This window comes from Aedes albopictus, chromosome 1 (assembly GCF_035046485.1).
Source record: "Aedes albopictus strain Foshan chromosome 1, AalbF5, whole genome shotgun sequence".
Taxonomy (NCBI): Eukaryota; Metazoa; Arthropoda; class Insecta; order Diptera; family Culicidae; genus Aedes; species Aedes albopictus.
In genome coordinates this window covers 142,546,528-142,573,003 of record NC_085136.1, presented here as the reverse complement: position 1 = coordinate 142,573,003, position 26,476 = coordinate 142,546,528, and the positions used below count along the sequence as shown (strand labels likewise).

Sequence of the window (26,476 nt, the reverse complement as noted above, 5' to 3'; positions counted from 1 at the left end):
TGTGGATTAGCAACAAAACATTAAAAAAAGCACATCAAATCTCGATCCTGGAATGTCTGCTCACCACTGATCGGCCACTTTAGTCATTAAAACATTAACAAGATCGAAATTTGATGTGGTGGTAGATCTTACGCCGCAACGCACCATTATAAGGTGATCTACCACGTTACGGGGCAGTTTTATTTTTCAATATTTTAATCATCACAAACTTTGCATCAGCATTGTTCATGACAAAAAAAATGCTATGATCTCGTTATCATCTCGTTATCATCAATTGGCAAACATGATAACAAAAATAACAACATGATAACACCGATAACTCAGTTTATTACACCGTTGAACACTAAATTTTGTTATGGGATGAGATAAAAAATAACAGGGGTTTGGGACCCCAAAAGTGTCATAGTGAAATAATTTTTGAAAAATATTGGACCAGGCCTTCACAGTTTAAGACCGAAGTTTGTATGGAGAACTTGGGTGTTCAATTGATATGCGCGTTAGCACGGGCTGTGCATATATTTAGGCGTTAGACAATAACGAAACAAACCTGAATACCGAAAACGCCTAAATATATGCACCATACGTTCTTATGCGCGTATCAATTGAACACCCCAAGTTCTCCATACAAACTTCGATCTTGAACTGTGAAGGATCGGTCCAATATTTTTCAAAAATTCTTTCACTATGGCACTTCTGGGGTCCCGAACCCCTGTTATTTTTTTTCTTATCCCATAACACCAAATTTTGAGAAATTTTGTCGAGCAGTGTTATCAAAGTGATATCACTTTGTTATCCGCCTTCGCTCGGGTAAGCTCTCTGGGGGCTGTTCTGTCAATAAAACTGATGAAGCACTCAGCGTACTTCCTGAATGGAATACGCCAAGTCTTGAGTTCTTTATCCAAACGCTGATACACAATCACCATAGCTTGGGTCCCTTCACATTGCTCGATTCCGGGCAATGAGAAAGCGGACTCTCTGGCAAAGGTGGGCACTAGCGAAGGCGATATTTACGAGCGTCAAATCGCCTTCGACGAATATATTGATATACTGATTTTTCTGTGTTATACAGATTTTTGACCTTCTATCAAAGATGCACACTAAGGAATTCTAAATTTTAATGGTGACACAATTGAAACAAACGACATAGTCAATCATGACATAAACATAAATAAGACTCATTTTCGTGTCTTTGTTGATTAAAGAGCTTCAACCGGCCTTGTTGAATACCATTGAAACATTTTGGACATACTTTTAAGCAATTTCCCGCAATATTCAATCGCAAAACTTATTTCTGAGTTTGATGCGCCGTAAATTTACATGATCAATAACACAACAAAGCTACGCAAGATTCGCAATGATGAAATGTCAAACGTCTTCATTCATAACAAAGTGGAGATTGGAAATTTGTGGTGTTTAATTTGGAATATATCCGGAAAAGAATTAAATACCTACTTGTGTACGTAGTGAGAATTGTGCACCGTGAAGTGAGCAATCGAGGAAAAGAGTAAGCGCGCGTCCAAATGCATTTACGACGCGATGACGGCCATGCAAAAAGTGGTGTCAGCCAGGCAAAACGAGTAAACATTCCGAATCTTGAAGTTGGACGAGGTGTGGAATTGATATTTAAAAAAAGCAAACAAATTGTATCAGCAGAATCAAGCAAAATAAATAAAGTGTTTTCAAACGGTATTCCTGATCATTTCATTTTTCATGTATCTGAAAAACTTTCCGGGGGGAGTCGAAGTCTGGGAAAAAGTGGATGTAGGGATTGAGGTTATGCTGACAAGCGCGCAAGCGGATTCTGTTGCTGTAATATTTCAAGACAATCATCATCAGAGAAGTAACCCAAGTAACAATCAGCATGCCTTGAAGGTTTATTCATGTTTTATCCTGGTTTTATACGAGCATGTCAAAAAGCTAGTTGTTCTGAATTAGTTTTATGTGGTAGTTTTTTACTTTGAACCTTTGGCGTTCCATAAAACTATCATATAACTTCTGCTATAAACATCTTCAGTTAAAGACTTGCAAGTAGACATGAATTGGTTTTATCACTTTATTATATACCATTTCAATAAAACTTGCATTTGCGGTTGTTGTCGGAGAGATTTTTTTTGTAAACAAATACACAAAACTGTGAGGCAATGCATAAAACCAACAAAAGATTTCGTGACCGAAACATAAACCAAAAAAATGCTGTGATAAAACCGATAGTTCTATCATGAGCTCAGTTATGACTACCTCAGGAGGGTTAGCCCTATTGGAGGAATCATCAGGAACACAGAGTTTTATCAGAAAAATATGTCGCCTAGCCGGGATAATTTATGTAAATACAGAAAAAATATTACTCAATTTTATGATTTCTTATACAGCTTAAGATCAAATTAAACCATACAACACGTTTCCACCATTTCATTTTGTCAGAAAAACTACATAATGTCTTTTAAACTGCGCTGTGTTGAAAACCCCTTTATTGCACCGAATTCCACCGAGTAAATAAAATGCATTTAACTTCCAAATTATGCATAGTTTTTGTGGCGCACTTAGTTTTTGTCATTATCACAGTCACATTCACCACAAATTTTCCGTGGCATGTCTCCTGACACGTATTAAATATGAAAACAAATCTGAATTCCATATCTGCATCTTTCCGATTGATGGCTGGATAAACAACCAAGCATAATTTATTCTGACGATCGAACATTAAGAGTGAAAAATAATCAAAACAATTATTTGACAAGTCAGAAGATGGTTTTATTTAGAAGATTGATAAAACTATGATACAACCCGAAACCCTAAGCCGGTTTGCATACGAAGTCCTGTAGATCCTAATAAGACTGGGCCAACTAGCCAGAACGTGGGCTTATTGAGGCATACAAGAACTCGAGAGCATTATCAAGTCGGCATCAATGGTTTTATGTTTAGGATTTTTGAATCGCTAAAAAACTTTGATAAAATTAAAATTGTTACTAGGGAAATTTACAATTTCGCTTCATTTATGGTCTCTTGTAAAAATAAAGTTAATCGCAATTTTATGTCACTTTGCTCGCTGTCATATGTCAGCGTTAAATGACACAAAATTACATGATGTTTTCGTGGTGCGGTTAGAAGGAAAAAGATGAACGACTTCCGCTCCCAACAGGCGACACGAATAGCGCCGCTCTGGTGAGTCAAAGTTCACTCTTAATGAATTTTCGGAAAAATCGCAAGACAAACGCACAGGCAAATTCACGCTAAATCCAAATTTTCATCATGTTTGGTGCCCGGAAACTTGAAGTTTGTATGGGAGCGATTTGTCGAATCACCCCTCGTTGCATTTTGTACTGGGCGGAGCTGTCAAACAATTGCCTAGCTGTCAAAAGGTGATTTCGAAAAATCTCTTTGAAGTTGATTTTAGGTATCAAAATAAAGTACTAAAAATCTGAAAAAATCATAGTGGATCAGAAAAAGGTGCTCTTTCGTGTAAATTAAAAAAATAAATACTTTTTTTCAAAATTTAAAAACCCAATTGTAATCGGCAATAGATTTTAAATTTGGCATTTTCACGTGAAAATTTGTGCATTTCAGGCCAAACATGTCTAAAGGTCCTATCTGCAGAAGAGAGGCTTTTTTTATCTGTATTAACGAGATTTTTAGCCCTAGGCTAGTTCATCTCGGGACCCATACTTTACTTCCCTTCCGAAGGAAGAACTCACATTTTGCGAGTTTGGAGTTTGTCGGGAGTGGGATTCGATCCCAAGTCCTCGGCGTGATAGTCAAGTGTTCTAACCATCACACCAGGTCCGCTCCACTAGAAGAGAGGCTCTCTTTGGTTTCCCTCTCTTTCGTTTTGGTTGAAAAAATAATAATTTTATTCAATTTCGGAAAGCTTCGCCCCCAACTACGTCACTAGTTGGCGCTTATGATTGCAGATGTCGAGGCTTTCAGAAGCCTGGCACTGTAGATTATCTGTGTGACAGGATTCTCTTCAAAATATCTTGAAAAAAAATTGAGATGCAACCATACATGTGATGATTCCAATCTAGATTCGAAAATCAAGGAAAATTGCAAATTATTTAAATTACTGAATCGTGTCAAATAATTTCGCTACATTTAAATAATATTTTATAAGCAAAATATTTACAAAAAAAAAAGTTGAATCAGATTTACTCGACGCAATTTTGTGTCGCGACTGTATTAAGGACAAACGTCTTGAAATCCCGGCTCAACAGTGCATCAAAACTTCAGACGCACAAATTTCAAGAAGCAAGCTTCAAACAACAATGAATTTTATTATTCTGTTCTTGCTCACTTGTAATAAGCCTAAAATAATAAGCTCAGGTGCGCTGGTTTTGTTTACGAAGAGATTTGTGCCCTCAAAATCGTGAGTAGGTGCCAAAGTCGGCCATTGTGGCGGCCCTATTGGGATTCTAACAAGTCTGTCCTTAATTGCGTCAAAATGGTACACGCTAACTTGAAACTAGCCATAAAATATGTTTTTTGCGCTTCTCACTCACGCAGTCTCCGGAGGAATGTATGGTAAAAAATAGAGTCCGTCATCTATTTCCTTCTAACCATCTATACAGACAAGGGACAGGGTACAGAAAAATACAGATTTTTAAAATGTGATACAGGTTTCTCCAGATAGGATAAAATTTGAAGTTATTTTTAATAAATTTCACGAAAACTTAATAAGTTGCTGCCTAAACTTTCCGTATTTATGAAAATTAGTTCATTTTCACACATATTTAAAAAAAAATAAATACCATAAAAATTAAAAAAAATCTAAAAGTAGTACATTTTCATAGTTTGGCACGGTAAAGGCTGGGTATGCTGCGCAATTCAGATCCCATTGTGATCCACTAGCCTCTGCCCAGCAACTCCTATCCCTACCTCCACGCGGTACCGGCCGGAAACTATGAGCAACCTTAGGGAAGATCGGGTAACAACCCCGGTGGGAACTTTGGTCCTAGGCTGACAGGGAAGGGGGGGTTTGCTTCGGTAAACCTGAGCGTCTGTTCTTCAGGAGGAGCGGCTCATTACAGCGTCTGATTCCCATGTTAGGGGCGGCTGATCTACGTCCGAGTGCCAGGGAAGGACTCTAAGCTCAACTGTGCACTATGGTCCTCCGGAAAATAGGGGTTGGTGTCAGGCCCTACTAGCCAGCCGAAAAAAAACCATTGTAACGGAAAATCACCAACAGAATAATACTAACCGAGACCAACGGCAACGACCCCAGCGAACAAAACGGACTTGTGATTGGAAACTCGGTACGTGGAACTGCCGATCTCTCAACTTCATTGGGAGCACCCGCATACTCGCCGGTCTACTGAAGGACCGCGGGTTCGGCATCGTAGCGCCGCAGGAGGTGTGTTGGACAGGATCCATGGTGCGAACGTTTAGAGGTAATCATACCATCTACCAGAGCTGCGGCAACACACGCGAGCTGGGTACAGCTTTCATCGTGATGGGTGATATGCAGAGGCGCGTGATCGGTTGGTGGCCGATCGACGAAAGAATGTGCAGGTTGAGGATCAAAGGCCGATTCTTCAACTTCAGCATAATAAACGTGCACAGCCCACACTCCGGAAGTACTGATGATGACAAGGACGCATTTTACGCGCAGCTCGAACGCGAGTACGACCGCTGCCCAAGCCACGACGTCAAGATCATCATAGGTGATTTGATCGCTCAGGTAGGCCAGGAGGAGGAATTCAGACCGACAATTGGTAAGTTCAGCGCCCACCAGCAGACGAACGAAAACGGCCTACGACTCATTGATTTCGCCGCCTCCAAAAATATGGCCATACGTAGAACCTTTTTCCAACACAGCCTTCCTTATCGTTACACCTGGAGAGCACCACAGCAGACGGAATCTCAAATTGACCACGTTCTGATTGACGGACCGCACTTCTCCGACATTATCGACGTCAGGACCAACGCCAACATCGATTCCGACCACTATCTGGTGATGGTCAAACTGCGCCCAAAACTCTCCGTCATCAACAATGTACGATACCGGCGACCGCCACGGTACAACCTAGAGCGACTGAAGCAACCGGATGTCGCCTCAGCATACGCGCAGAATCTCGAGGCCGCGTTGCCAGACGAGGGCGAGCTCGATGAGGCCCCTCTAGAGGACTGCTGGAGTACAGTGAAAGCAGCCATCAACGACGCAGCCGAAAGCACCATCGGGTACGTGGAACGGATTCGACGGAACGAATGGTTCGACGAAGAGTGCAGAATGGTTTTGGAGGAGAAAACTGCAGCGAGGGCGGTAATGCTGCAGCAAGGGACTCGACAGAACGTGGAACGTTATAAACAGAAGCGGAAACGGCAGACCCGCCTCTTGCGGAAGAAAAAGCGCCGCCTGGAAGAAGCGGAGTGTGAAGAAATAGAACGGCTGTGCCGTTCTCAAGAAACACGGAAGTTCTATCAGAAGCTCAACGCATCCCGCAACGGCTTCGTGCCGCGAGCCGAAATATGCAGGGATAAAGACGGAGGCTTCTTGACGGACGGACGTGAGGTGATCGAAAGGTGGAAGCAGCACTTCGATCAGCACCTGAACGACGCACAGTGGCTGATTTCGTTATTGTAGCGCGCTTAATTAATAATTTTTAACTATGACGTTTAGCGTTATGGTGTCTTCGAGAAAGTTTTTCGCTCTAATAAGGAGCTTCTTTTGAACTATTATAAAAAATGATCAATCCCCCTAAAAGTGAGATTGAAAATTTATTTTTTCCATTTTTCAAGATACACGATTGGTGTCTTCATAAAAGTTGTAGAAAATGTTATTTGGAGCAACTTAGCCAAAGACGCCATGTTTGTAACTCCGTTACTTTTCAAGATACGTTACGTTTTTTTATCATCAGCCCCTTGAAAACGGTTTTTGCGCAATAACTTTAGAAGAGTTGATTCTACATTTTTCTGATGTTCTACAAAGTTATAGATAATGGTAAAACACATAACTTTGCCGAACACTACATCCCGCTAATTTAAAAAATAAAATAGTTATAACGGTTTTTGTAGTTTTTTTGACCATATTTCAAGCATATATAACCTAGCTATAGGCAATTATATGCAAATTTATTTTTATGCATGTGTATATATACGTAATTGCCTCTCTTAGAAATCCAAAACCATCAAACTGTAAGAGACCGTAAGATGGTTTTTGTACAGAAACTTTCAACCATCTATGTTACTTTTATATGGGATTTATTCATATCTTCAACATATTTTTTTGAGAGTTCATGACAGCTTGCATTTTTATTGTTATTGTAAGTGTGTGAATATATAGAAAGGATTGTGGTGCATTCTGGAGCATTCATGAAGTACGTTACATGAAAACTTACCATCTACTTCTATTTTCTGACTAACTGACAGTGCTGCACGTAGTCCACGAAAAGAACACATAAAGTGTTACTTTTTTGTCAGATCACGATTAAACCACACCTTACTGTAAAGTACAATGAGATTTATTATTAGCTATAACTATTGTAGACATGTACTAGAGGAAGCGTTCACAAAATATGTCACGCGCAAGTTTAGAATTTGAGAAAAAATGGCACTTCGTTCGCTCTTTTCGTGGACTACATGCAGCACTGTGAGTTAGTAAGAAAATATAAGTAGATGGTAAGTTTTCGTGTAACGTACTTCATGAATGCTCCAGAATGCACCACAATCCATTATATATATATTCACACACACGTACAATAACAATAAAAATGCAAGTTGCCATGAGCTGTCAAATAAATATGTTGAAGATATGAATAAATCCCATATAAAAGTAACATAGATGGTTGAAAGTTTCTGTGCAAAAACCATCTTACAATCTCTTACAGTTTGATGGTTTTGGCTTTCTAAGAAAGGCAATTACTTGTATATTCACATGCGTAAAAGGAAATTTGCATATAATTGCCTATAGCTAGGTTATATATGCTTGAAATATGGCCCAAAAAACTATAAAATCCGTTATAACTATTTTATTTTTGAAACTAGTGGGATGTCGTGTTCGGCAAAGTTATGTATTTTACCATTATCTATAGCTTTGTAGAACATCAGAAAAATGTAGAAACAACTCTTCGAAGGTTATTACGCAAAAACCGTTTTCAAGGGGCTGATGATAAAAAACGTAACGTATCTTGAAAAGTAACGGAGTTACAAACTTGGCGCCTTTGGCAAAGTTGCTCCAAATAACATTTTCTACAAATTTTGTAAAGACACCAACCGTGTATCTTAAGAAATGCAAAAAAATAAATGCGACAAGGTGATGGACTCTCATGCCTACTCTTCAACATCGCTCTGGAAGGTGTGATGCGACGAGCCGGGCTCAACAGCCGGGGAGCGATTTTCACAAAATACGGACAATTTGTGTGCTTTGCGGACGACATGGACATTATTGCCAGAACATTTGGAACGGTGGCAGAGCTGTACACCCGCCTGAAACGCGAAGCAGCAAAGGTCGGACTGGTGGAGAATGCCTCAAAAACAAAGTACATGCTGGTAGGCGGAACCGAAAACGACCGGATCCGTCTGGGTAGTAATGTTACGATAGACGGGGATACTTTCGAGGTGGTGGAGGAATTCATCTACCTCGGATCCTAACTGACGGCTGACAACAACGTGAGCCGTGAAATTCGGAGGCGCATCATCAGCGGAAGTCGGTCCTACTATGGGCTCTAGAAGAAACTGCGGTCGAAAAAGATTCACCCACGCCCCAAATGCATCATGTACAAAACTCTAATAAGACCGGTAATCCTCTACGGGCACGAGACATGGACCATGCTCGAGGAGGACCTGCAAGCACTTGGAGTTTTCGAGCGACGCGTGCTGAGGACGATCTTCGGCGGTGTGCAGGAGAACGGTGTGTGGCTGAGAAGAATGAACTACGAGCTCGCTGCACTTTACGGCGAACCCAGCATCCAGAAGGTGACCAAAGCCGGAAGGATACGGTGGGCAGGGCATGTTGCAAGAATGCCGGACAACAACCCTGCTAAGCTGGTGTTTGCAATTGATCCGGTTGGCACAAGAAGGCGTGGAGCGCAGAGAGCACGATGGGCGGACCAGGTGGAGCGTGACTTGGCGAGCATCGGGCGCGACCGAGGATGGAGAGCGGCAGTCACGAACCGTGTATTACGGAGAAATATTGTTGATTCAGTTTTATCTTGAATTTGATGTAATACTTAATAAATGAAAATGAAATTTTCATAGTTTTTATTGAAATCTAGGACTTTCGATGTCTGCTATACCCTCAAATACGACGATACAGAAAAAATTGTATTGGTACAGATTCTTGATAAAATAATCTGGCATCTCTGCCCTAAGGATTTGTTTCAGGGTGTCTCAGGAAGTCATCACACTGAACTTGTTGGCATATGCAAGTGAAAGAATGGATTTCCTTTGAAAGAATAAAGAACTCACTATTTGCCTAGATTACTTGTTTCCGATGTTTTGTCCTTTTGACATTTTGGCATTCGACGTTTTATCCCTAAACCGCCTTTGCCTTACACAAATATTGCCTCGGAAAGTGCTTGCAAATTTCGGTGTTCAACATATTTCTCTTACATATTGCGAATCTTTTCTGAAATCCGCATACCAGCCAACAACTTGTGCGCCGACAGCCCATGCGCCGGGTTGTGCGCCATACAAAATGTAAATAAACAAGTGTCAAAATGGTTCGCGCCAAGAGCTCTCTCTCTCAAAGGGTTCGGTTCCATTCTTTGTCAAAAACATTGAACTTCCTTATGTCTGCAAATAATGTACAACAAAGATAATTATTGACGGTAACAACGCTTTTACTTCATTAAACCACTGATTAATAGTGATTTGGCTAGTGAAAAACTTGGCGCATAGGCAATCGGCGCGCAAATTGTGCGCTGGTGTGCGGATTTGAGTTAATCGTCGCAAAGTGCCCAACACACATTATACCCTGGCGCACAACCTAGAGGTCAAAGAGAAACTGGTCGAAATGCTAAAAATTCTCGAGAAGCTCAATAACGATTTAGCGGATCACGTAGTGTTGAGTAGGTTATTTCTAGATTGTTGTGAGAGTTTGCCTCAGGGTGCCCAAATTTGTCTTCATTTGCGAGTGATTTCCGTGTAATTTTTGGTGATATTGTTGCTAGATGTCCGGGAGATGCAACTAGAAGTCAAAAATTTCATCTCGAGGGTACTGTATTTCGTATGATTTGGTGAGTTTTTTCTTGTTGGGCCTAAACGTTGACCCTTTCATTTATAACACCCAGATTCTCGTGACACCCAGGCCACACCTTTCTCAGTGTCCAACTTATCTTACTTTCTCTTCCCCAGCTGTCGCAACTACGTGGAAAGGACAGCACTCCACCGTTGGAGGATTGCTTCAATCTTGTCTACGTGTTAGTTAGTAGCCCCAAATCTCTGGGCGGGGTAACGGCGGGGAAGAAGGCAATTCTCGAAACAGCGGTCTAGGATTGTACCACCTATGAATTTGGGCGACTTGCTTAATGCTAATGCTAATAAATCTTACTAACAAAGGCACATTATAAATGAAATTTATCTTTATGGTTACCCCTAGGTTATTTACCTTCAGAGCTACCCTACAAGCCCAACACTGAATGAAGTCTACACACGGTTACAGAGCTTTCTTGGAAAAATGATCATTTAGTGGATATTGGATATATATCGTGCGGCAGACATGAACACACTCTTTCTGTGTTCAAGGAAGCCAAGTAAGTTTTCGTTGCAAAAAGGTTTTGGACCGATCGGATTTAGAAACGTTAAGCATGGTCTTGCGGAATACCCGCCTTTTCTAATGAACCGAGTTCCTAATTGCTCGCAAGAGAAATAAAATTGATTATACCTTTAACAGTGTCCAATATCAATTAGCACCCATCCTTCCGTAGATGGCTTGTTAAACATGATGGTTATCACCCTTCTGCCTCGTACGGTTAACACGGTCGCCATATACGCCGCGCTGTTAACAAGAAAGCAAGTAGATCACAACTGCCAACTTTTATTACCAGTTGGTCGCATTTCTTCACCATCGAACGCGAGCGTCATCGCACCACCACGAGATATCAACACCCAATTTCCGAAGCATCAACCGCTTTTTTCCCCATAAAGGTATGCCGTCCTCGCCAAGATGAACCAAAGCCGGATAATTTATAGCATCTTTCTGAATTTCTAAGTTGCATCCGAGCGAAAAAAAAAGTCCTCCACCGCACTTAATGTCGTCTCGTCGCTGTGGTCATCGACGAGCGAGGAGGCAGAACGATAAATATGACATAAGATAGCCAATTTGGAACGCTGGATGCTGGTTGTCCAGTCCAGCTGTTGATGTGATACTGATGCGGGTCGGTTGTTCGCAGTAACATGTACGTACATATACCCATAGAATGGAGCAGATTCTACTCCCGTGATAGCCATTCTGATGTATAAAAACGAGTTCAAAGCGCGATATCGGTAAAAAAGTTTTTGCGGATAGTGAAATTCGGATGGTCACTTGAAATTTCACGTTGAAGTTTGTCGTGGATTTGTTGACGAGGTCCAATCTCGCAAAATCGATGCAAGCGAGTGAAATCCTTCAGTCAATGAATGTTTGTTTTCTATGACCGCACTTCACGGTCCTCCGTCGCTATCTATGCGTCGTCGCTCATCTCCGTCCGTCCCAAAGGTAGTGATGTGGTGATATTTCGCACCATTTAAAGGTGCTGTTGCTGCTCGGTGAGAACGAATAAATTTTCAATTAGGCGCTCGATTGGCAGATACCCTTTGCTATTTCGCACTTGCCCATCATCGTCATCGGATGCGTCAACCGTGGGGTAAAGCGCACATTATTTATCGATCCAGCACCTATCGGGGCAATAGAGTCAAGAGGAACGAATTAGAAGGGCAGGGAGAGATTGATGCATCATCTATCGACTCTTTCTCTGTGTGTACGATGCATTGGATCAACCGTTTCGATGGCAGATTCAATTATTATTATGAGTCCTTGCTTGTTGGCGATGTTGAGGCGAATGAATATAAGCCAGTTTGGTTCATGATGACAAGAGTTCTGTAATGGAATTTCAATGATGGGCTGTGGCTAAAGTTTGCAATTTCGTAATTAATGACAATTTTTAGTAGACCATCATCAACCCGAGGCTAACGCATATGCTTTGCAAGTGGAGAGCCATGGGTTCAATTTCCAAATCCAATTCCAATTTCCAATTCAATAAACTCTGGCCTTCTTCGAATGTGAACAGTTGAAAAACGAGAAGAATGCAGCATGGGCGAGAATGCTGCAACACCGTACGAGAGCGAATGAGGTACGTTACAAACAGGTGCGGAACAGGCAGAACTCAGTCTTCCGGATGAAGAAGCGCCAGCAGGAAGAACGAGATCGCGAAGCGATGGAAGAGCTGTACCGCGCTAAGGACACACGAAAGTTCTACGAGAAGCTGAACCGCTCGCGCAGAGGCTTTGTGCCACAAGCCGACATGTGCCGAGATAATCACGGGAATATTCTCACGAGCGAGCGTGAGGTAGTCGAGAGGTGGCGGCAGCATTACGATGAGCACCTCAATGGCGACGTTGCAAGTACCGAAGGTGGCGTGGTAACAGATCTAGGAGTATGTGCACAGGACGAAAGACTTCCGGCCCCTGACCTTCAAGAGATTGAGGAAGAGGTTGGAAGGTTGAAAAACAACAAAGCCGCTGGAGCAGATCAACTACCAAGCGAGCTTCTAAAATACGGTGGAGAAGCACTGGTGAGAGCACTGCACTGGGTCATTACCAAGATTTGGGAGGAGGAAGTATTACCGGAGGAATGGATGGAAGGTATCGTGTGTCCCATCTACAAAAAGGGCGACAAGTTGGATTGCGGGAACTACCGCGCGATCACACTACTGAGCGCTGCCTACAAGATACTCTCTCAAATTTTATGCCGCCGTCTATCACCGATTGCAAGAGAGTTCGTGGGGCAATATCAGGCTTGATTTATGGGTGAACGCGCTACAACGGACCAGATGTTCGCCATCCGCCAGGTGTTGCAGAAATGCCGCGAATACAACGTGCCCTCACATCACTTGTTCATCGATTTCAAATCGGCGTATGATACAATCGATCGAGAACAGCTATGGCAGATTATGCACGAATACGGATTCCCGGATAAACTGATACTGTTGATCAAGGCGACGATGGATCGAGTGATGTGCGTAGTTCGAGTATCAGGGACACTCTCGAGTCCCTTCGAATCTCGCAGAGGGTTACGGCAAGGTGATGGTCTTTCGTGCTTGCTGTTCAACATTGCTTTGGAGGGTGTAATAAGAAGAGCGGGGATAAACACGAGTGGGACGATTTTCACGAAGTCCGTTCAGCTGCTTGGTTTCGCCGATGATATTGATATTATTGCTCGTAAATTTGAGACGATGGCGGAAACGTACATCCGACTAAAGAGTGAAGCCAGGCGAATCGGATTAGTCATTAATGTGTCGAAAACAAAGTACATGATGGCAAAGGGCTCCAGGGAGGAATCACCGCGCCCGCCACCCCGAATTCATATCGACGGTGATGAAATCGAGGCGGTTGAAGAATTCGTGTACTTGGGCTCACTGGTGACCGACGACAACGACACCAGCAGAGAAATTCAGAGGCGCATTGTGGCAGGAAATCGTGCCTACTTTGGACTCCGCAGAACTCTACGATCGAATAAAGTTCGCCGTAACACGAAGTTAACCATCTACAAAACGTTGATTAGACCGGTCGTCCTCTATGGGCACGAAACATGGACCCTACGTGCAGAGGACCAACGCGCCCTTGGAGTTTTCGAACGGAAGGTGTTGCGTACCATCTACGGCGGAGTGCAGATGGAAGACGGGACTTGGAGAAGGCGAATGAACCACGAGCTGCATCAGCTGCTGGGAGAACCAACCATCGTCCATACCGCGAAAATCGGGAGGCTACGGTGGGCGGGTCACGTCATCAGGCTGTCGGATAGCAACCCGACTAAAATGGTTCTCGAGAGTCATCCGACCGGAACAAGAAGACGTGGAGCGCAGCGAGCTAGGTGGGTCGACCAAGTGGAGGACGATCTGCGGACCCTACGCAGAGTGCGGAACTGGAGACAAACAGCCATGGACCGAGTTGAATGGAGGCGGCTACTATGTACAGCAGAGGCCACCCCGGCCTTAGCCTGACCGGTAAGGTAAGGTAAGGCCTTCTTCTCAGGCGGCAGTTGATGCCAAAGTGTCTAACTATAACTACATAAAACAATATCTTTCTTTTTCTCTATTCAGTCCTGGGCACCCTGGTGCAGAGGGCCGAATTGATGAAGACCTGCAGCCGTTGAGTGTTCTCCGCTGATACACACCAGGTTTCACTGGCGTATAGCAGCACAGATTTCACGTTCGAGTTGAAATTCGGATTTTGGTGCGTTGACTAATCTGGTTGTTTTTCCATACATTTCTTAAACTCGCAAAAGCAGCCCTCGCCTTCTTGATCCGTGCACCTATGTCGATCTTGGTGCCGCCATCGGCCGCCATTTGGCTACCAAGATATTGGAAGCTTGCAACATTCTCCACTGATTGCCCAGCTACCGTAAAGCTGGAAGGGTTGACCGTGATCACATCCAACGATTTGGTCTTGCTGACGTTGATGATAAGACCTGTCGCTGAAGTGATTGACAAGATTATCGAGCTTGCTCTGCATGTCAGAGCGCCGTTGAACTAAGAGAGCAACGTTACAGATATAAAATTCAAATAACCTTACTTTATTAAACAAAAGTTTATTAAAAAATAATTCACAAGTCAGGATCAGTTTATTTTTTTAATTGCGGCATCGGAACACGCTGGCTGAAGGTACCGTTCTTCTGCAGATGTTTTTCATCTTGGACGCGTGCATTTTAGTGCAAAAACTGCCATTGATACCATTCCTTCCTTCCTTCTCAAACAACTTATGCACTCCATAATTGGAGTTGATCAATACCTAGAAAGCATTCGAAAGATTCTTATGTTTCCTAATGATGAATTTCAATAAAATACTTACTTTATACGATATTATTGCTTACACTTATTCTGAATTGAAGCACCGTCTGTATTACAGAAATGATATGAAAATTCAGTTCTGACAGTTTGAATATCAACATTCTGGGCCGCCTACTCGTTACAGATATGGCTTTGGTCAGGTTAAAACAATGAAACCATTAGGCCCCGTAGGAAACAAGATCAGACATATGCAGGTTAAAACCGTTATAACTTTACCGGACCGCTTTCAACTGACTTCTGGTTTTCAGCAGGTTCATCAGAACATATTTTTCTGTAAACGAGTTGAAGTTGGGGAACATATTTTAAAACCACCTGGAAAATAACATGCAGTTTTTCCATGTATTTTGATCAATTCTCCCATACAAACTTCACAGATGAATAGCACCGCCCAAATGTTAACGGATTTGGCTGAAAATTGGACCAGAGCTTCGTTGCATCATATAGAAGGGGCCCATCAAAATTTTTGCTAAGTGGTATTTTGAGCCACGCTAATGCCTATATAGGGTAATAATTCATTATCCTTAATTTTGGACCCCAATAAATGCTCATAAACTTACAAAGGAAATTTAGAGATCACACGCAGACACAATCCTAGCAATATCCGAAACAATCAGATCGCGGTAACCTGTACGGGAACAATACTAGGGTAATTTGGTATTTTTGTGTATTTAACAGACTACAAACAACTTACAGTGCAACAAACTGAGCAATCTCGTTAAATTAACTAAATATAATCTACGAATTCAACTTTAATTCAAAGTAATACATTTGGATCAAAACGACTACTGCTTCACACATGACTTGCAAGTTCACATCTACCTATTCTATCCGTCATCCTGACATTCGTTACGCTTCGGGTCTTACGCCTTGTCGCTGTCAATTTGTACGCATAGAGTCCGATCGGGGGGTATCGAAGGTCGATTCAGTATTCGAAATTTCCGTGCTGCCAGAGTCGGCAACATCCTCCGACCCGTAGCGCACCTGTGACCTCTCTGTTACCTCTGCGTTACTATCGTCTTGCACCTGGAGCACTGCCAACTTGGTCACCGGGCGCCGAAACAACCCCCCAGCTGTCAATGGCTGTCAATGGACAATGGCTTGACGAATTCGCCCATCAGTTCCGGGAATTGCCGCTGTTACCCGACCTCTCATCCATCCGTTGCGTAGACCTTCATCAACGATTAGGACAAGATCGTTCACCTTGAGACTATCTGCTTCACTGAACCATTTACTTCTGATGGCAATCGTCGGAAGGTATTCGGTAATCCATCGCCGCCAGAAGTGACCCACGAGCTGTCTGGCCAAGCTCCAGTTCGTGCGAGTGGCCTTTGCTGGCTCGGCCAACTTAGTAGGTGGTTGGACGACTCCACTAGAGCATAGCAAGATAAAGTGGTTTAGAGACAGGGCATCTTGGTTGGCGCTCACCAGAGGAATGGAAGTTAGCGTTCTAGAGTTAACCATATATTCAGCTTCCGATATAACCGTCAGCAGGGTCTCAACGTCAGGATTCCGATCGCTGCACAATGAGCCAAGCGCCACCTTCACGGACCTCACAAGTCGCTCCCAAACGCCACCAAAGTGTGGTGCGGACGGAGGGTTAAATTTCCATTTTGTGTTCGAGTTGGTAAACGTTTCGGCCAGTTGTTGATCGATCGCTTTAAGCTGATCTCGCAACTCTCGACTAGCCCCTTGAAAGTTTGTACCATTATCTGAGTGGATTTCGATTGTTGACCCACGACGCGCTACAAACCGACGAACCGCCATCTTGCATGACTCCGTGGAGAGTGAATGAACGACTTCCAGGTGTACGGCTCTCACGGTTAGGCACGTAAATAATGCCACCCAACGTTTAACACAGCTGCGTCCAATCCGGAACTGGATCGGCCCGAAGTAGTCGAGCCCGACGTAGTAGAACGGCCGCGCCATGGCCGCTAAACGTGACTCCGGAAGGGGAGCCATTCTTGGTGTTACTGGAACTCCTTTGGTAATCTTGCAGTTCTGGCACTTCTTAATAACCTGCCGTATTACCGTGCGGAGACTCGAGATATGGAACCGCTGACGAGCTTCATTGAGTACTGTCGCGTGATTGGCGTGTAGGTATCGGCGGTGATACCAGTCGATGATCAACTCGGTGAGATGGTGGTGGCGTGGTAGAATCACCGGAAACTTGAAGTCGTACGTGACGTATGGAACTGCACCTATACGACTGTCCACCGCATCACGCCATTCTCGTCCAAGAACGGCGACAGCTTGTAGACTGGACTACTCTTTTCGATATGCTTCTTCGGGTTCTTATTTGCTTGTTTCAGCACAGCTACTTCATCCGGATACGTTGATGCCTGCACTGAGCGCCACAGGCTGTTCTCTGCTTGCTGCAACTCTTCTTGGAGCAAGTACCCCGTGACCAGCTTCTGCTTCTTACTTTTGCGGTAACAGTTTGCGATATAGCGATGTACGTATGCAGCTGTTCTTAACAGCCGTTCCCACTTGGAGAAGTTGCTGATTTGGTAGATAACGTCAACTGGATTCTCTCGGTGCACCATGCAGGGCCGCAATTCTTCCTTCGTTTCCAACGACTGTGTTGACTTTTGCTCCGGCCATTCTATTTCCGGCTGGTACAGAAAGTCGGATCCGCGGAACCAACGTGATGTAACATCTGTGCTGGGTCTCTTACCCCACTTGGTGGCATCGTCGGCTGGATTAAACTGTGTGGGAACGTATCTCCATTCCGCAGCGTCGGTCTTGTTTAGGATTTCTCCCACACGGAACGCCACAAATTGTCGGTAGCGACGATGTTGTGATTGGACCCAGGCTAAAGTTGTTTTCAAATCCGTCCACATAAGCCGTCGACTGATCGGTAACGTATGGTATTCCTTTACCGCTTTGGCTAGCCTTGCTCCCAGCAGAGCGCCCATCAACTCCAGACGTGGCACCGATAGCGATTTCAATGGAGCAACTTTCGCCTTGGCCATCACTAGCGTAACATGCACTTTTCCCATTATCGTGGCCCGAAAGAAGGCTGCGCATGCATATGCCTCCTCGCTTGCATCCGTGAAAACGTGCAGCTCTACCGAACCGACCTCAGCAGCAGAAAAACCAGGAAAGTATGGTCTGTGAAATCTCATCTGGCCGACCTTCTCGAACAGTTTTGTCCATCGGACCCAGCGCATACGGATAGTTTCCTCGACCTCATCATCCCATTGTTTTTGGGTGCGCCAGGTGTCCTGGATGATCATTCGTCCCTGGATCGTGATGTGTGACAGGATGCCCTGCGAGTCAAACAGGCTCATAACACAGCGCAAGATATTCCGTTTCGTTGGTACAATACCGTCCAGCTCCTGGTTGTTGGCAAACGCAATTACATCTTCTTCTGGCAGCCATAAAAGCCCCAAAACTCGTTCCATTTCGCACTCCGAATCGATGCTGATGACTTTCGGCTGTACTCCCTTGGGTTCCCCGACCCGTTTCAGGAGGTTGTCCGAGTTAGAGTGCCAATTCCGGATACAGAAACCTCCACGAGCGTGTACTTCCTTCACTTCAACTGCGACCTTGACCGCTTCCTCTTCTGTGTCGAAGCTGTCGAGGTAACCGTCGACATAGTGCTTCTCTTCGATCGCTTTTGCTGCCTCCAGGAATTCTCCTTCGTGTTCTTTCGCATTAAGATTTTTAATGTATTGGGCCTGACAGGGAGAGCAAGTAGCCCCAAACGTACCGACATCCATCACAAAGGTCCTGACAGGTTTCGTTGGATGTTCCCTGTAGAGGAACCGTTGGCTGTGTACATCTTCTTGGCGAATTCGGAACTGGTGGAACATTTGCTTTAGATCCCCGCAAACAGCTACCGGCCGTTCGCGAAATCTGCAGAGCACCGAAGCAAGAGGTGTCAGCAGCGTCAGCAGCGTCAGCGCTGTCAATTTGTACGCTTAGAGTCCGATCGGGGGTATCGAAGGTCGATTCAGTATTCGAAATTTCCGTGCTGCCAGAGTCGGCAACAAGCGTGTTCACCTCTTTGCCGTTGAATCAGTTCGTAATCTTTCATTTTCGGTTTTTGTAACGGTTTTTTGGGTTTCGGAAACAGTAGGGTGGGCCTAAGGTCCCCTATCCATCTTTAACGTTTAGCCGAGAGCCGATCGACATCTGCTATCTTACTTGCCTTGCATTGACTTCTTTAGCTGCGAGCACTAAATTTGTCGCTGAGAACTTCCGTAATTATTCCCCAATAGTTTATTTTTTATACAGTATAAAACCTCTAACTGCTCCAGAAATGTCAGTTATTGAAGCGTACCATCGAAAGGTTCGATTTGATTTATCAACAAACAACAACTTGAAATGCTCTGGGTTCAAAATCCATCGCTTAAACAGTGAGTGAGATATTGATGATATATTTTGCTAAAGTATGACGTACATCAGTTCCGCTCAATCACGATGCAGCAACTATGGTATGGTGTGGTCATAGGCCTATGTTCATGCTCATTTACGTTATTCACGTTATTAGTTAGTTTAAATTTGCTCCACAGATAGCCTCACTGGCCCGCTATTCAAAACACGAACCATGCTGTCAAATCTGCACCGCCCAAAGACACAGCATGGAGAGAAACACTGCTCATTTCCAATCTCTCTCTCACCATAAAACAAAAACTCTCACGAAACGGGTCAACAAAACAACGACCATCAGCTGTTTTCGGCGTCTCTGCCAGCATTCGCACGTTGTTCACGCCGGTTTGTTTATGTTTACATCCGTGCACCACGCGGTCCCTGCCGAATGGTGTGCGTGCAAGCGCTTCCACGGGTTGGTGTGCGTGTCGTTCGCAGCGAGTGTCACAATTTGACAATTGCGTTGTCAAAAACGATTTTTCTCGTTCGGTCGTTCCCATTAGAATTCTAGTTGGGATAATTTCATTGTTTGCAATCTGTTTGAAGAAAACTTTTCGGGGAAAATGTAGTTCAAAACGGTGTGATTACCGTGAATCAATTATGGATAGTGATGTTTTATGATGGTGCAGTGAATGACATGGAAATATTCCGGTGAAATAAATGTTGGGGCCAGTATTACAAAGTTCATGGAGAAACATAATGGGACAAGATGGTTCAAAGCTTTATCGAGATAAATGGCATGAACTGGGGTTTCGATTGATAAGAAAATGAGCTGGATTGCAGTTATTATCGATTATAAGTGAATTAGGGACAATGCGGAACAATTGATTTTTCACGGTGTTCAGTTCGTCGAGTGAGTTGTTAAGCCGGATAAAATGCCGTGCCCAAATTTAATGGTGGCTAGACAGACTGTCGCCACCGATATGGTATAGCTGAACGGAGGAGATCAGATCACAAGTGAATGCTTTGCCTGAGCTAGAGCAGTGAAAAGATTGGACATCTTTGAAATGGAATCAGTGGCAGATGCCGTCTCTGCCTCGAATTCATTAACGTATGTTCATGGTAAAGCATGTAGAATATTGTTCTTGATGGTTTTTATTTTTTGCAGAAACTCGGAAGAGACAACAAATGAAGCAGAGGAAGAACTTGAAGGAGCAGTTGGTAGTTCGGAACCTGACATAAATGCAAGGCTATCTATCGCTTTAAAAACCACTGATGATGAAGAGGATGAGCCACCTGAATTAAAAAATCAAGATAATCTCCCACCAACACCATATGAAGAATGCTTGGATCTGAAGATTTTCGAAACTCTTGCCCAACAAGAATCTCAGGCAGAATTTCAGCATGCAGAGGGTAAAAATAATGACACAACTAGTCTACGTTACATAGGTAAGATAGTGTTTTTCAACACGTGGCATGAGATGAATTTTCCAATTTTTCTTCCAGATGGTGATGGTACATCGCCTTATCGATCGACCGAATCTTCGGTCAAGCCTTCGCCGGTGTGCTGTGCGGCAACTACCCCAACTTCGAATAGTGGACATCATGGTGATTCATGTGGATCATCGAGCTCTTCAGCCCCATGCTCTGGGGTTCGTCGTAAGGCTAAAGTGGCTTCGACATCGCTTGAAGAGCCCGTTGCCAATGGCACGAAAAAGAAGGTTCGGCCAAATGGCTCACTTAAGTCATCGCCCTCACAAGAGTATCTCCAAATTTGGACAACTGCCTCCGGAGATGTTCAAGCTGTTGAAGGAATTCCAGTGCAGAAGCAAGCAACTAGCCCTACTATTCAGGTGCATCGTCCATTGGAACGGTCTTGGCCTCCAAAGCATCAGCGAAAGCAGCAGTTACAACAAGGATCGGAAGAATTTTCCTTTGATATCATTGACACTGATGAGCAAAGCATTGCTGAAGCTTCCACGTCTGCTGTGGAGTTTGCCCCCGGGGAGTTCTTCGATCAGAACCCAAAGCAGTTGCGACATGAAAAAGTAGCTCGTGTGATAAAGCAGCCTTTGGAAGGTATAAACGAGGGTGCTCCCTTGGCGACACCCGAAACTGATGGGAGCTTATCGGATAACACGCCATTGAGATTAGGAAGACTAGACAGGAATGCAAATCCAGATATAGAAACTGTAGCCGAAGTAGCTGAACCCAGTGCCAGTAGCATAAAGCCCCTGTTGAGAAAGACTTGCAGAGCTGACTACAGCTTTCCAGATATGGATCAACAACCGTCTTGCTCTAATGAATCTACTACGATCGAACTTGGTGCTGAACAAAACATTAAGCCCCATAGACCGTTGACAAGAACCCTGTCGAACGGCAGAAACAAACATACCGTAAACGGTCCACTTTTAACTAGTGATTTAATTGTTGGGGAACCAATCCGAGCAACTCATGTCATATTTCCCATCCAGAGCTTATCGCCTTGCGCAAGAAGTCCCCCATCCGGATCGTCCACTCGTTCAGGATCTCCTTTGGAGCATTCACCAGATCGATCATCTCCGGTCATTATGCATCCAAAACCCATCCGGCCACAACCTCGCCCATTGACAAGAGTGGGCTGCTCTCGGAACGATCTCATATGCCCTCCGACGCCAACGCATCACGCCCGACGTCTTCGTGTCCTATCTGATAACTTTGGTCCACCTGATTTGAGGCCACGCAACGTATTTTCACCAGAGACGGTCATGTCTCCTGAAATGCGATACAATGAGCTAGTCGCTGTTACTGGGAACCGAGTCGATCAACTACGAGTGGGCGAAGGACGTGAAGATGAGATTGAAACCGATTCGCCGGTAAGGCATTTGACTAGCACAAGACTTCCGTCCATTCCGGAGCGCGCTCGAGGAGCCTTGGCAGAGCCCGAAGAACCTCTCCCACCGGCATGGGAAGCTAGAATGGATAGCCACGGTAGAATATTCTACATTGATCATGCCACGCGGACTACTTCCTGGCAAAGACCTGGAGCTCACGCCGGCATCAATGGTCCGGAACAGCATCGCCAACAGCTTGATCGCCGTTATCAATCCATCAGAAGAACTATCTACGATCGGCGGGACGGTGGAAGCCGAAGTCCTCCAAGATTTGGATTTGAACCAATTAATCCACGTCAAGGAGCATCAGCCATTGCAGTTGCCATCAACGCTGCTCAAATCGAAAACCTTCAATTCGATCGTGCAGCTCACCCAGCGTTGCTGATGATCTGCCGTCCGGATTTCTACTCCATGCTACATACCAACACGGATGCCATACAGATCTACAACCGCAATTCTGCACTAAAGCACATGGTTTCACGGGTACGGCGGGACCCAACTTGCTTCGCACGCTATCAGCACAATCGTGATCTGGTAGCGCTAGTCAACTGCTTCGCTTCGCCAGATAAAGATCTACCGACCGGGTGGGAAACCAAGATGGACCAGAGCGGCAAACAGTTCTTCATCGATCATGCCAACCGGCGAACGTCTTTCATGGATCCGCGAGTGCCTACCGACTGTCCGCGGGCTCGCCACAGACCCGAGCAGTTGGTCGCTGCCGCTGCGGTGGCTCCGGTGGACATCGCGCCTATCCCACCGCCTCGACCTCCGGCCCTGCCCCGACTGAGCATCGGATCACCGGAGATTCCAGTCGCTTACAATGATAAGGTACGAACCGGGGTGCACTGTTTCTGTTGTTCAACATTCTTAATTTGATCGTCTAATACGAACAGGTAGTGGCATTCCTGCGGCAACCGAACATCTTGGAAATCCTGCGCGAACGGCACGGTGCGGCAGCCTGCTCGCGAAATCTTCGCGATAAAATCAACTCCATCCGGGTGGAAGGAACGGCGGCCTTGGATCGACTCAGCCACGATCTACAGCTGACGATCCTGCTCAGGTGAGTGGATTGTTCTTATGAATATGAACGAATTTTCGAAAGGAACTTGGTTTAGGCGACTTGGTGCGTCGCATCGGTAATTAATAGGGTTTGGCGATTGTGATGGTGGCATCACGCTTGGTTGGGTGTTCAGTGAACCTTATGAGCTTGATCGACCATGGTTAAGTAGACACACCCAAATACACTGCTGTGCGACTCGACAAGTAGGATATTTGAATCGAATTATATCAATCCAACTGGGATGGTTTGTGATGTACCAAAAAAAAAAGAGTGCATGTGGGTTAGGCATATTTTTCCTCAGGTTCAAGCGGAGCCCTTACCTAAAGCTACGTATTTTTTTTGGTTTTTGTATCCTCAGAGTATATTGGATAATAATCTTTTAATTTATGGCTCGCCGTGGGCACGGATTCAGTATGAGAGTTATGTTGATTTGAGTGGATGTCCGATAAGCGTTACAACAGCACAGGTTCGCTTTGGTACGTGGTTGCCAGTTTTTTTTTATTATTCTTCAACCACTTAACCTAATTTACAGCTCTTTTGTGCATTAGGGCACTGCGTGAGCGATTTCAATTGGCAGCTGCACTTTGTACAGCGCCTAAATGTATTCTATTCTAATTCTACTATATCAAACTGATTGCCTTTGCACTGCTGTTTCTTTTCTACCCTGTCCATGGTAGAGGTGATGGCCACGAGCATGTTAATGTATGACTGTTGGTTGTTCCTTTTTCCAGTCCGATTGGGGGTCCATTATGAGTTGCCGTTCGCCGATGTTCAAGTGTTCCAGTATCCGGGTTCGTTTGAGCTATGGGCTCAGAAGAGGGTCAGTGTCAGCTGCTATTAGGGGGGTAGAGCAGCTGACAAACGTGCCGGGGACGGGATCGAACCCATGATCATCTGCTTATGAAGCAAACGTGTGACCACTTGCGCCACGGGGCCCCGGCATTGCCAGTTTTTGATGCCATGAATTTCTAAATCATACATTAACACGATAGGAAAAAAGTGACCTGCTTTGGGGTGAACATATGCAAATCAATAGACGTTAGATCACCAAACCGGTCATTTAAACCCCGCCTGATAACTCCTCAAAAACCACATTGCAAATCTCTAAGAATTAGTTAATAGAACTATTTAGATGGTCTCCAAGGAACACTCTTGCTGAAATTTCTGAAATAATAGTTGGAATACTGAGCAGTCTCTGAATCTGAGTCTGGTGCAGTTTCAGGAGGAACCAAAGAAATCTTTGGATGAATTTCCAATTAAATTTCAATTGGAATTTCTTATTGAATTTCTCAAGGATTTCCTGAAGAAATCTCTTCCTCTTCGAATTCCTCTAGAGGTTTTCTTGAAAGATTTCTTGGAGGAATACCTGAAAGAATTCTAGGAATAAAATAAATTAATGCGTAAAAATTTCTCGGAAACCCCCTAACAGAGCCCCTTGAGATATTTATCGAAGAACCCTTTAAGGAATTCGTTCACCCTCTTTTTGTATAAGTTAGCAGTTCCAACTGTAAGCTTTCTGAATGATTTTAAAGGAATTCCTGAAACAAGCCCTGAAATCATTAGATGAGACCCTAAGACTATACATATATCGCAGTGGCTTAATTTCCCCAACAGGGGAGGAAAAACAATAGATATCTTTGGAAGAATCTATAAAGGAATTACTAAGACAATGCATACAGAAATACCCGGTGGAATTCCTGAATCAATTCTCTGAATGCATTTCTGCAACAATCTCTGAAGATGTTCGTGAAGGACTACCCGAACGAATTCCTGGAAGAATTTGTGCAGAAACCGCTGGATGAATTTTCAAGAGTGCTTGTAAACATCTCGGAATGAATCTTTTTTTAGGCATCGTTGATGCAATTTCGGAATTCCGGAAACGTTAAGGTGAAATTTCTAAAAAGAACATCTGAAGAGAGTTACTGGAAGAATTCCTAAAGAATCCCTGGACGAGTTTTTGGAGGTACCGCTGGAGGATTTTTTTTTTATTTTGAAAGATTTTACGAAATTTTAGGGTAATTTCGAAATGAAACCGTGGATGATTTTTCGAAATGAATTTTAACTTTATTTTAAGAATAAAAAAGGTTTTCTAAGAGAATCCTCGTAGCAATTTCTGGAGGAATCTCTGAAGAAATTCTCAAAGGAACCTATAACATTTCTGGAGCAATACATGCTAGATATATTTCAAAAAGCTGCATGACGAATTGTTTAGGAATTCTCTGGCAATTATTAAAGCAATCTCAAGACGGAAAAATATAATTTCAAATGAAGTCTCCGAAATACGTGGGAAACTTTTCAAATGAATTGCAGGAAATATTTCAGAAGGAACACGGGAAGAATTTTACCGAGGAAATATTTGGAAGGTTTTCTGAAGAAATTTTTGGAATTTTAGGAGGAATCTCTAAAGGAAACTCTGGAGTTATATCTGAAAGTACTCCTGGAGAAATTGCTGAAGAAATCCCTGGGAAAAAAAAATCCGAATGCATCTCAGATCGAATAAAAGAAAGAATATCTGAAGGAAACTCTTATGGAATCAATGAAAAGTTTGCTGAAGGATTACTTAGTCAAATTTTTGGAGGAATTTTTAGACAAATTTTTCAAGAAAAAACTATACAAACTTTCTTGTAAGCCGTTTTGAACAATTTTCGAAAAAAAAATCCCTGCTAAAATAATCCACAAAGGATTTCCTGATAAAATCGCTGGAAGATTTTCTATTCTTTGATGAGAAATTTTCAGAGAAATCTCTAGACAAGCCTAGATGAATTTGTGAAAGAATCCATGGAGAATATTTCCGAATAATTCCTTGTAATGTTTTTGGATTAAGTCCGTTAAAAAAACTCAGCATGCAACTAACGTGATCGGTCCATGTATCGCTCGTCGGAATAAATAGTTCTTTTTCGAATAAAGTATCCAGTTTTAGTAAAATCGCGAGTTTTGTAATTTCGGTCAAGAAAGTGAACCAGTGCATCGTTAAAAATCCAACATTTGGGGAAAAACTTGAAGGAAACTTTTTGCAAATTTCCAATAGAAGGGAGTTTCTGAAGGAATTTTTGAAAAATGAAAAAGAAACAGATGAGTTTAAGAATGTATCTTTGAAGAATTTTCTGAAGGAAATACTGTAGAAACTTATATCAAAGAGAAAATATATTGCACAAAATAGGTACACCTGACCAAATGATGCAAGACCCTTCACTGGATGAGGTTGACGATTTTATTCGGAACTCTGACGAACACCAGCTTTGCTGGACTTTTGT

At 43.6% G+C, this 26,476-nt stretch overlaps 2 protein-coding genes across 2 annotated transcripts in view; one reads left to right on the top strand and one right to left on the bottom strand.

The window, feature by feature from the left end:
* Window positions 1–17,173: 17,173 nt before the first annotated feature.
* LOC134289587 (uncharacterized) lies at window positions 17,174–18,790 on the bottom strand. Its single transcript, XM_062855610.1, has one exon. The coding sequence runs from the start codon at window positions 18,788–18,790 to the stop codon at window positions 17,174–17,176; it is 1,617 nt and encodes a 538-aa protein (XP_062711594.1).
* Window positions 18,791–19,640: 850 nt separating this feature from the next.
* LOC109422805 (E3 ubiquitin-protein ligase HECW2-like) overlaps window positions 19,641–26,476 on the top strand; it is a 123,447-nt gene continuing 116,611 nt past the window's right edge. The window contains exons 1-4 of the mRNA XM_062845512.1: window positions 19,641–20,400; window positions 20,458–20,738; window positions 20,796–22,990; window positions 23,056–23,222. Coding sequence (XP_062701496.1) covers window positions 20,357–20,400; window positions 20,458–20,738; window positions 20,796–22,990; window positions 23,056–23,222 — 2,687 coding nt within the window. The 5' untranslated portion in view covers window positions 19,641–20,356. The remainder of the gene's footprint in view (window positions 20,401–20,457; window positions 20,739–20,795; window positions 22,991–23,055; window positions 23,223–26,476) is intronic.

Bases quoted from the DNA above. Each gene is read 5' to 3' on its own strand.
- LOC134289587 (XM_062855610.1), bottom strand. From the start codon at position 18,790: ATGTTCCACCAGTTCCGAATTCGCCAAGAAGATGTACACAGCCAACGG.